The sequence below is a fragment of the Gossypium arboreum genome, chromosome 8 (assembly GCF_025698485.1).
Source record: "Gossypium arboreum isolate Shixiya-1 chromosome 8, ASM2569848v2, whole genome shotgun sequence".
Taxonomy (NCBI): Eukaryota; Viridiplantae; Streptophyta; class Magnoliopsida; order Malvales; family Malvaceae; genus Gossypium; species Gossypium arboreum.
In genome coordinates, this window is record NC_069077.1 from 2,211,455 (window position 1) to 2,223,913 (window position 12,459).

At 30.3% G+C, this 12,459-nt stretch overlaps 2 protein-coding genes across 2 annotated transcripts; both read right to left on the reverse strand.

Moving 5' to 3' along the window:
- Positions 1–206: 206 nt before the first annotated feature.
- Positions 207–3,373, reverse strand: LOC108469345 (protein NRT1/ PTR FAMILY 4.4). Its single transcript, XM_017770233.2, has 5 exons — positions 3,228–3,373; positions 2,908–3,125; positions 1,871–2,311; positions 1,280–1,422; positions 207–1,199 (listed from the first exon to the last, which is right to left on the reverse strand). Exons 1-5 carry the CDS (start codon positions 3,322–3,324, stop codon positions 335–337), a joined length of 1,764 nt encoding a protein of 587 aa, XP_017625722.2. The 5' UTR covers positions 3,325–3,373; the 3' UTR covers positions 207–334.
- Positions 3,374–5,320: 1,947 nt separating this feature from the next.
- LOC108469994 (probable RNA-binding protein ARP1) lies at positions 5,321–10,169 on the reverse strand. Its single transcript, XM_017771162.2, has 6 exons — positions 9,745–10,169; positions 9,471–9,603; positions 8,366–8,483; positions 7,855–7,894; positions 6,587–6,836; positions 5,321–6,511 (listed from the first exon to the last, which is right to left on the reverse strand). The coding sequence occupies exons 1-5, from the start codon at positions 9,922–9,924 to the stop codon at positions 6,588–6,590; spliced, it is 720 nt and encodes a 239-aa protein (XP_017626651.1). The 5' UTR covers positions 9,925–10,169; the 3' UTR covers positions 5,321–6,511; position 6,587.
- Between the last annotated feature and the right edge of the window lie 2,290 nt (positions 10,170–12,459).

The following is a 12,459-nucleotide window of genomic DNA, read 5'->3' on the forward strand; positions in this document are numbered from 1 at the left end:
ATAATATGTTCATAAAAATAGCATGATATACACATGGATTGTTGTGTAGGCTATCATGTTTAAAATTTTAAAGTTTTAGTTAGTATTTCCATTAAAAAATAATTCGACTCTTCTTGAGAGGTTGATGGTTAAATTTGACTCTTTTCAAATGCTTGAAGGCCAAATTTAACTCAAAGAAATAATAAGGACCAAATTGACAAAAGGTATAAACATTAAAGGCTAAATTTATCATTATACCAAAAAAAAACAGTCACCGCTTTTAGAACATAATGAGTAGAAGCAAAATCTTATTTGATTCTATAGAACTATTACTAACGCCATACTCTGTTACATTTCATATATCATATACTTCTTCTAAGCTTCCTTGCCTAGCTTTTGGGTCATCATGACATGGACCACCATTTGACAAAGATGGATTGTAAGAGAAAAACTTGGAACAAAACATATAATTGAAGAAATTAATGAGGCTAAGAGCAGCTAACATCCAATAAAAAAGGTCTAACCTATCCTTATTAAGGTCATTGTCACTTAGCCACCCTCCATGGGATTTAGACCTTGTAATTTGGTTCACAAGGGAAACCAATAAGGAGCTAAGATAGAACCCAAAAGAGTAAGAGCAATAGGTCATGGCTGTTAAAAATGATTGCATCCCTTCCAAGGATTGTTTATAGAAGAATTCTATGAGTCCCACTGCTGTGAACATCTCTGAAACCCCGAAAATAAGGAATTGTGGTGCAATCCAAAAGATGGACATGGTTTCATCGTGATGTAAAGCCGATACCCTTCTTTTCTTCTCCACCAAGGCAGCTGATACCATCGAGAATGTTGCAACGAATAGACCGATTCCTACCCTTTGTAAAGGGGTTATTCCAGAGTCGTTCCCAGTGATTTTTCGAGCGGTGGGTACGAGGACGGTTTCGTAGAGAGGGACGACGAAAATGAGCATGATGTAAGGGATAGATTGTAATGAAGCCGGTGGGATTTCGAAACCGTCGATGATCTTGGTGTTCATTGTGCTCCCTTGTTGGACTGAAAATGTTTGGAGTTGTGCTAAAATGGTGTTGAAAATTATGGTGCAAGCAAATATGGGAACAACTGATATGATTATCTTCACTTGCTCCACTTGGCTCACAGTGCATAGTCTCCATGGACTCTCATTTTTACCATCTTGGGTTCTAATACATGCCTTATCAAGGAATCTACATTAAAATCACTAAAATATTTTAAAAATTAAAAAAAATTAACTTTTCTAAAAGTTTCATTTTTCAAAAACACTTACTTGAATTTATTAGTATGAAGAAGGTTCTCGGTGTTGAACGACGTATCGAAGACTCGGTTCGGTCCATTGTTTCGGCTTACATTGAGCATCTCAACATTTGAAGGACATATTTGCTTTCTTTTTGTTATTGCAGCAACAAGAACCTGTATAAATAAATAACCCTTGATGTTTATATCTTTTATTAAGTTGGCTCTTATTTTTTTTATAGCTAAATTAAAAGAGTCAAAATTGACCACTAACATTTCAAAAAGAGTTTGTATTATTTTTTTTTAACATAAATACTGACTAAACATTAGATTTTTAAATATGATAGCCTGTACATTTCATACTTTTTTTTATAATTTTGTATTTTTTAAATTTTAAATTTTATAATTTTAATTTATTTATCGACATAGCATATAAGACATAATGTCACGTCAACATAAAATATACATAGACTGTCACAAAAATTGCCATGTCAACATCAATAAAAATTTAATATTTTAGTCAGCATTTTCATTATGTTTAAACAAATTACCATTAACACAATTCAAGGAATTAAACTGAAAGCAAAATAGCTAAGTTGCTTAACAAACAATGCACCAACCAAACCTGAGCAATTGGGGTGAAAATACTTCCTCTTGGTGGTTTGTTTCGATACAAGACCGTACCCGAAGCCAAGCTGATCATCCCGATTCCCATCATGGCGGCCGAGATACCGAACCCGACATCCATTCCGGAATGAGTTTGGACCCAAACAAGAAGAGTGAGTGCAATTAGCTCCCCCATGCAAAAGGCAAAGTAAGCAATATTGAAGTAAGTTGAGAGCTTCTTAGATTGCTTGGTGTTTTCCCTTGTGAATTGGTCAGCCCCAAGGGATATAATATTGGGTTTTAGGCATCCACTCCCAAAAGCAACTAAATAGAGTGCAATGAACAATATTATGGCCTTGTAACCCTTTGCTTCTTCACAGTGATCACCATTAGAGACCATATCACAATGGGGTGGTCTTAATTGAGGGACATGTGCTTGAATGCAAAGTAATACAAAGCCCTGCAAACATACAAGTTTTTAAGTGTTAAATATGGCTTTTTGGAGAGTAAACGACACCTAAGGTCACTAAATTATTTGTATGTTTACATTTTGATCACTCAATTTTAAAAAGTTACAAAATAGTCACTAAACTATTCGAACGTTTTCATCTAAGTCATTGAAGTGTTAAGTCTTTTTCTTTTTAGTTTTGAGTGGCAATTCGATGATCGGTACGGTAGAACAATACCAATTAATAAGTAGAAGAACATATCTAAAATTCAAGCTGATCTGATAATTGGTGTTAGAGATTAGAGAAGAAAATTGTTCAGATTTTGGTTCATGAATTCGTGACATTCAAAGTTATTTCATAAAAAAAAAATAGAAGAAGAGGGAAAGCTTACTCCTTTGATGGGTGCTAGAGGTGAGAATAAAGAAGGCCGTACAACAATTTTAACAATCCAGTGACTTAAATAAAAACTTTCAAATAATTCAGTGACAATTTTGTAACCTTTAAAGTTTAGTGACCAAAATGTAAACTTACTAATAGTTCAGTGACATTGAATATCGTTTACTTTTTTTTTTTTTTTTGCTTGGATCTTGAGTGAAAGAGTACTTACAAAGAGCTCCACAAATCCAAAAACCAACATAGTCCAAAAGCTACCAAGATATGAATCTGAAAGGAACCCACCAACAAGTGAAAGAAGGAAAACAGTTCCTATAAAATTGGTGACTACGTTAGCTGATTTTGATAAAGGGAAATGCATGTCATTAAAAACATAAGTTATTAAATTGTTCCCAACAGCTGCAACTGCCATCATCTCAAATGCTTGAAGACCTTTAAAAAAAAAACAAAAACAAAAACAAAAAACAAAACAAGACATTAATGTAAAGCTCAAAAGCTGAACCAAAGACAAAGAAAAGAGACAAAGATAGAGACCAAGGACAAATATAGCAGCAGACATGCCACCATGCTTGTTAGCCTTGCAAGGCTTGCCTCTCCAATCAACAGATACCTCTTCCATGGAACCAAACATGAAATGGGATATACACTTTGGCTTAAATTTATAATGATATCATGTTGAAAGGGCAATTGTAGGTTAAGTTGACTTTAGTATAGTGGTAATGGCAATGACATGTCCCCATCCATTATATGTGTGCGGTCAAAATATTGAAACAAAGCAAGTCAGCTCCCACAATAAGATAATCAATAGCTTTTGGATCTTCCCCACTTAAGAATAGAATCTTGATGTTGGTGGTTTTGATGCCATGGAGATTATAAGTAAAGCTAAAAAAAAAAAAAAAAAAACATTGGTGATTCATATATATCATCATTGTTTTTTTGGTTGGTATGTCATCTCTTAAATGTGGGGCATAAGCTCCATCATTCATACCGTTTCATCTTTTATTAGTTGAGGCGTATTAAGCAGGTTTCAGTCTTAAACCAAAGAAAACAACAAAATTCTATTTTCAATATATATATATATACATATATACATATATATAAAGTTGAGAACTGTTATACCAACATTAGCCTACCCTACTTAATCCAGAATAGCATCAATTACAAAGCGAGAAAATTATTTTAAAGGGATAAATCATAAATTTTGAGGGATAAAATATAATTTTATCATTATATTAATATGTAATTCCATACAACTTTAAAGAACTAATAGCAAATCTATCACTTGAGGGGATAAGTCCACTGTCTGTTCCTTTGCTTTTGCCCTTATCAACAATCAAAATAATCTAATATAATTTAAATTCAAAACGATTGAAACTCAAATTTATTATTATTTGCTACTTAATTTTGACTGTTAATATTTTATTTTTTTGGAGATAAAATGAGATTATACTTTAAGAAATTACATTTCGAAGATATTAAGGAAGTTAACCAAAAACAAGTATTCGATTAGTTTACTTAATATCTTTTTAAGAATAATAATCCTTGTTCAGAATAATTGTTGCTCAAAACAACTATTGTTAAAGAATGACTATCCAAAGAGCAATATCTATTCAGAAATAATCAGAACCACTATTGTTTAAAACATTCCCGCTAAAAAATATTTTAATAAAACAACTCTTTCATAAAAGAACTCATTTACAGAAAAAATATATCATAAAAAGTATCTTCTTCGATAAGTATTCTATACAATATATTTCTCCCGATATTATTTCATTGAAAGAAAGAAAAAAAAAAGAAATAACCTCAAAATATGGAATAATTCTTGGTTAACTTCCCACTCGAATGTTATAGAGAGCTTTGCTTGGAGTTTTTTTCTCTTTCATAAAGATGAGAAACTTCTGTTCGATATTTCTTTATTACAATAACCTCTTTTTAATAAACCATTAATATTTTTATAACTAAAAGTCTGTCTTATTACTCATTACGGCCTAATTTACCTAAATAATCCATTTAATTATTTAAAACAAAATTTTAAATTAATATAATTTTCTAATTAAATTTAAATAAAATATTTTTGAAATTATTTAATTTAAATTTGAGCCAACACCAAGATAAAAAGAATAACTTAAGTCAACCGATGCCTACCAAGCCGAACAAATACCCAGTTCATGAATAGATTTGCTACTCTTTCGTAATTATCATTCTCGCGACATTTTTTTTTTGTTAAAATACTCCATAAATCTTTATACTTTTTGTAAATTTAAATTTAAATTTTTATATTTTATTTTATAAATTTAATCCCTTTACTAATTTCAATTTTTAAATTCAATTATTAAAAATATTTTATCAAAATTAAAATCTTTTTATTTTCATTGATACCAAACAAAATTTTTATTTTATTTTATAACATCAAATCAATATATTTAACAAAAATAACAATATTAATAATAAGAGCTCAATTTTAAAATCTAAAAACATAAAATTAAATTTTTAAAAATAAAAATATAAAAACTAAATTCCAAGAGTCCAGAACTATAACATACATTTTAACTTTTTTAATCAAAAGGGCATTCATAGTCAAATTATGCTAAGGTAGTTATAATTTAGCAAAATAGTAAACACCATAATAAAAAAAATTAAAATTTAGCACATTATAGTTTGGTGATCAAAGTATAACATTAGCAACAGTGACATAGAAAGAGTCTGAAATTAATGCAAATATATAGTATTGCATCATCCATTCTCAGTCATCAACCCTTGGATGGAGAATGAATATATATAAGTCCCTACTTATAATCCAAACCATATATAAAATAACAAGTTCCAAGTTCAAGAGAGGGTAGAGAGAGAAGGTCCTAACCATGGTTGGTACATTAGAAGAGAAGAACCCTAAGGAACCCAAATATCTCCTAGGGTTTGCATGCAAAATGCTTGCGAGCTCCATATCCATTAATGGAGCTCCTTTATCATGATGAAATGTTAGAAAAAAGCTAAATGCATATTAAAATCACAAAAGAAGAAACTATTTACCATAGTTCAATCAGAAAGGGGCTAAATACTCCCAAATTAAGTTTTAGCCACCTTAATGAATTTACAAAAGAAAACAAAGCTAGGGTAAGTTTGTACTTAAAAACCATTATCTTCCCTTTCCCCAAGGGAAGATGGTGTTTTGATATTTTTCACATATTATTACATTTAAGATATGAAGTGATGTTGGTAAAAAAAGCATTTTAAAATATATATATGACTACATGGTCCTAGTTTTTAAACCCTAAAAACCAGATGTCAATGCACAAAAAAAGAAACTAGGGGGCATTGAATGCCCCCAGTTTTTAAAATAAAACTGCCTCATTGACAAAGAGGTGATTAGCCATTTGAAAATGAGTGGCTTGCTTTTTAGTGTTGCTAAATTTACAAATTTTGCAAACCATTTTTCTATTTATTAGCCTTGCCTAGGCTAAAAGTAAGAAAAAAAAGTCTGTTTTTACTTGGCCCTTTCAAGGGCTGACAGTACAAAAAAGATGGTTACCCCAACTTAGCTGATCCAATAGCTAAAGTTGAGCATTTAGATAAAAAAAATGCTTTGGTTCTCTTCAAGGAACCCTTGTTGACAAGATGCAATGGAAAAAAAACATGCATGATTCTCCATTTTTTGGAGGTGATTTATAGCCCCTACGGGGGGCTTCAAGTTAGATAGATATAGAGGGAGAAAAAAGAACCATGGTTAGGCCCAAGGTTGAAGACTTTAGAGCAGCTGAAGAAATGTGATATCATAAGCTTGGAATGAAGTCTCCTAGCATGAAGAAACAAAGTCACACCTGTGGCACAGGCAAAACACAATGAATATATAAAAATAGTATATATATGGTTGTAGTAGTACAATGCAAACAAACCTTATTGCAAGGGTGGAGTAGGTGCAAGAGCCATAGGTGCACCATAGTGCTGTGGATAGTTCCCAGTTGAGTAAGGAAACAGGTGCTGTGGAAACTGGACACCGTATCCTTGGCCGGAAGAGTAGACCGGGCCGGCCATTCCTTCTCCGAATTGAAGATAGGGATAGAATGCTGTTCCTGCACCAGTCATCAAGCCACCACCATACACTGGATACTGGCCAGTGGCCCCTCCATACAGACTATAGTAGTTCTGAACCATAATGACACAATTCCCAACAGTTAGGAATATTATACATATTTCTCTATACATGTGATCTCTGACAATGTAAAAAAGGGATGAATATATATATAAAAAGTAAAATTATAGTGGTAGCAGTTAGAGACATTTTTTGAAGACTGTGAAAGTGTGAGGGATGGACCACAAGTTCTATGTTCTAATTAGGAAGTCGTAGATAAGGTAAACACAGCATAACTGTATGCAAATGCAAATACAAAAGCTGCTAGCTGGAACTATTTTAATACTGCCTCTACTTCGTGTATTGAGCTAAATGTTATGCTAGTTGTCCGGCAAAGAAAATTTATATACTTTTGGCTTTGACTGAGCCTTGACTTTTGTGAAGAAGTGATTAAAGCTCGTGTCAGGCACCTAAATGTACCCCACCCCATTCCCCCAACCCCAATATGGTATTAAAAAAAAAGCCTTTGGATTTTATCATTGCTTTTAAGTATTGATATTTTTTTTTTTCTTCCCTATTCAAATAACAAGTATTAAAGTACTTTGTAATGGGTTTTCTTTTCTAACACCAAAGATGAAAGTTAAAATAGAAAGTGTACTCCCAAGAGGGGCAAAAAAAGAAAAGTAAGGCTAAGTTCGGTTCAGTTCAATCAAGTTATTTGGATTTTTGAACAGTTAGATTCTCCATTTTTCCATTCTAATTTTGAGTTTTGGGCTTTTGCTTTTTATTTTAACAACATAGGCTTGTTTCATGTCTTTTAAAATTATTTCGTTAAATCTTCATAAAAAATTTTTAATTTTTCAAGGAAATAAAATAACTCTTATATAATATTTTTTGAAAAATGATTTTTATACAAGATAAAGTTATTTTCATTTTCAAATATAAATTATTTATTTTACATAAAAGAAGAATTAAAATTAAATTTTGGTTAATTTCATATATCCACAATTTTTTAACTTGTAAACCAAAAATTCCCAAGACTAAAAATATAATATAAATAAGAAAGATTAAAGAGAAGGATCATGTGCAAACCGTGGCATAATTAGAGTAATCAGGTGAGCATGGAGAGTACCTGAAAGAGTGCAAAAGGGAAAATACAGTAAGCAAAATCTGTTTAAAAACAATCATAGTTTAGGTCACCGTTCTCATTCAAAAAATAGAATAATTTATCTATATTTATTTTGAAATTTTCGGTCAAATTCTGATTTTCATCCCTATACTATTCTCAACTTGAAAATTAAATCCCTAAACTTTAATTTAACATAATTTGATCCCTACTATTGTTAATATTATTCCTTAGTCCAAATCACTAATTTTTTTAAAAAAAATAATAATCCAAATCATAAGGTTGAGCTGGAATTTCTTTTAAATAAAAAAAAAGTGAAATTTGGATATTTCAGTAATCGTGCCAAATTATATCAAACTAAATTACATGAACTAAATCTTTAAACATGGTCCAAAGACAGAAAACTTTCAAAAAAATAATAAAGGCATTTGACAAAGTGACACTATTTAATTCAATAACAGTTAAAAAAAAGCATACCCATAAAGATTAAAAGGAAGTCCTTGTGGGATGCCATAATAATGAGGAGGGAAGGTTGCTGCTGAAGAAAAAGCTATTGCTGTGGGAAAACACCTCATTCCCCTCAAATTCCTTCCTCCTGCATTCACCATTTCTATTATTATTATAATTTCTTTCTTTCCTTTTCTTCTTTAATTATAACAAAACAGCTAACCTAATATTCTTACATATATGTGCATATATAATTAATGCACCACCAATGCATGCCTCTCCTATTGACAACCCAACTTTCATTATAAAATATCTACTTTTTTTTGGCATGCCATTTTGTTTATTTCTGCAATTTTTACAAGGGAATAAATGTACTGTAAAAACATATATACTCATTTTTGTTTATTTTGCATATTTCTTGGCATGAGTTTTGTTTTTCAAGATTCTACACCATCTACTTTTCTTTTCCTCCAAAACCACGAGTTTGGATAAGATTGCCCCATTTTTACCTTCTTTTTTTTTGTAGGAATATTCATTGCTTTTATGTATTTCTAGTTAAGTTACTAGAGATAAAGTTTTTACAAATAATGTTAAAGGAATTATACTTGATACATTTTCTTAAGAACCAAGACATCTTCCATATTTATTTTATGATCTATTACTGGACTTGTGACTACCAATCTCAACAATGCTATCTACAAGGTTTGAACTTGAGTTCTCACTTTTAAAAGTGCAATGTGACCACTGCACCCAACATTTTATTTATTCTACATTTGATGCATTATCATGATATAAAAGTGTCTTTAAATGTATATATATAGTCAATCAATCAAATGATGTTATATCATTAAAATTGAAATCATTATGATTCATACATTATATTGTCTGGAATATAAACTACTATCAATAAACTAAATTATGACATATCTTTAAAAAATAAAGTTACTTTCAAAAAAAATTTCATGACATTATCTCATTCAATGAGGTAAATCCATATATGATATCATTAATCTTTACTCCAAATGTGTTAAACATGCAAATGCATTCATGAATATCCCCAAAAACCCTAAACTCATCAAGCATTAAACCAGATCAATTAGAAAACAAGTAGAAAAGGCAAGAAAAAATTGTTCACCATGCTTTGGAGTAGAGGGTTTAGATCTTTGAGCACCCAAAAACCCAAGATTGCAATTAGCCCTTCTCCCATCAATCACAGGAGCAGCATCAACACAAGCTCTCATGGCTGCTTCTGGTTCACGAAACGTGACCTACAAAAAAAAAAAGAGTCAAATTTCCATTTCGCGTAAAACCCATCACTAATCACCATCAGATCTCCCATTTTCCTCCAAGATCCAGTAATAAAAACAAGGTATACAAAAGACAGTGAAAGAAAGAAAGCATTATCATACAAATCCATAGCCTTTAGATCTGCCAGTAGCTTTATCAGTAATGACGACAGCTTCCAAGATATCACCAAATTGTTCAAAATACTTCTTCATTGTATCTTTCTGGGTTTCCCAAGCTAAACCACCAACAAACACTTTGGTGAAAGTGGTATCACCGAACTGCCCTCTCTTATCACAAGTCATCTTCTCTTAATCACAAGCAACTTAAGATCAATTTTTCGCTGCTCTTTGTTTGATGGATCTGAGGGGATGTGATGGGGTTGTGTTGATTTTAGAATTAAGAGGTGAAATTTGAGTTGGTGGTGTGTGGTTTTTAAGGGAAATAGGAGGGAAGAAGAAAGAGAAAGCAAAAGGAAAAAAAAAATAGAGGGAACACACACTCTCTGAGTATCATAATACGGACGTCAATTATACAACACAGCACATCCCCACATGTTCTTTTTCTGCATTTCACTCCCTCACGCGCTTTTTCTTTCATTTGGATGAGAGATGGTAACGGGCCGGGCCGGGTGGGTGGTTTTTTCACCTGTCCTGATTTGACCTGATATATTCTTAATTTGAGTGTGAGCTGCACGTATTTAAATTTATTTTTAAATTTAAAAAGTAGTTTAATTTTTCTTAAATTCGACCTAATTTAAGAAAAATAAATTTAGGTCTGCCCATATTTAATTATTTTAAATTAATTTTATATAAAAATATTTTTAAATATATATAATATACTAAATGCAGTAAAGAAGTTAAAATAAAAGTATTCTAACATATTAAAAATTATTTATATTAAAAATATTGTCATAAATATAATAAATGTTTTATTATATTAAAAACATAAATAAATATAAGAAATATTTTATTGTATTTTTAGGATTTTATATTTTAGTTGGGTAAGATTTTTTTTAGGTTTTAGATAATAGGTTTAATTGTTATTGGGTTAGTGATTTTAAATATATATAATTATTTAACATATATAATTAATATAATTATTTTTATAACATAATATATTTGTATCGGTCCAGGTTTAGGCCAAAAAGTTTTGCTCAAAGCTTGGTCCATATATAAAACGAACCTTAAATTTTATCTAAGCTCATTTTTTGGGCCTCATATTTATTTCTAAACCCTCGCATTTTTCAAGAGAGCTTTCGGCCTAAACAAATAATTTGGCCCATGAGTAGGTCTATTCCTAACAAAATATTGAGACTTAAAATTAAATATTATTTTTATTCTAATCTCAACTCAAAAATCAAAGTTATACATGACTTGAACTTGACCTAATATGTCAATTTTTATTTTTTTAATGATACTATTAATTGTTTTCTATATTTACTTATAGTTATACTACAGAAAATAGTAATATAAAATTCAGTCTAAAATGTATACTAGTCATCCATTTCAAATTTAGTCTCCTATTTTTATTTCAATTAATTTAGTTACTTACTTTTCAGATTTAAAATGTAAATATAATAGTTAACACTGTTAAATTTATTATATTAAATTAAAATTTACTACAACGTCATTTTCCTTGTTGAATGGCCATAAAGTAAGTATTTGTTTATTTCAAAATGTCAAACTAGTGAATTTAACAAAAGAAGTTTAATAAAGTTAATCATCGAACCATAATAGAGTTAATCATCGAACCGTATTTTTGAAATTTAAAATGTAGAGAAATTAAATTTCTAGAAATAGAAATAGATGAATTAAACTCTAAAGCTACAAATAGTATAAAGACTTGTAAATTTTATTATCATATATTTTAAACTGTTGATAGCCATAAGGGTATTTTCATCATTATCCTAGAGTTGGGCAAGGTTGGTTTTTCTTAAACCCAATCTCGATTCAACCAATTGAAGAATTAGATTTAGACCACCTAACTCGTCTTTAAATCGAATTAAAAAAAAAGACAATTTAATTAAATCAAGTTGGTATAAAGATTAAATTTTAAATTTATTAAGAATACACGTAGTTATGATATATTTTATCATATTAAAAAAACATCATATCTTTAATCTTGTATGCGATAAAAGTAACTTTTATTTTACATCTAACTTATTTTGTTAACACAAATCCAATTTACATTTAAATATAAATAATAAATTATTTTAAGTGATAACCTTTTAACCTAAAAAAAAGATCAGTTTTATACTAAGGGTGTTACAACGCGCCTCTGCTGAAAATGGGCATAAATAACTGCAGATTTTTTCATGTCGGCCTAGCTGTTCGTCTATTATTTTGATGGAATGACCGAAATGACTACATTAGCCTCTTACTTTTGACATATCTACGAGATTTTCCATTCATATTTGCAGGTATGAGCTGGAAAGTCAGTAGTGGTAGAAACGGAACCGGGAATTTATGGGAACGGGAGGGAATTAGGGGAAACACGCGGGAGGTCAACGGTCAACCATCCAATTGCTTTGCATGCAAAAAGCAATTGGAGATGGAATTACAATTTGAGACCAAGGATTGAAAATAATTACCCTTTCACGTATTGAAATAGTTGGGCTGCTGTTGATTTTTTTGGCATACAAACCAATAGCTATAAGAATTAAAAGATGAGACTCGTATTATTTAAGCACAAGATAAATTTTAGTTATTGTTTTAAATAAATTTTGGGATTTATTTATAATATTATTTAAAATTAAATTATGAGTGAATATTTAATACACTATCAATGAATAATAAAATTAATTTTATCATGAGTAAAACAAAAATATTGAAAAATTT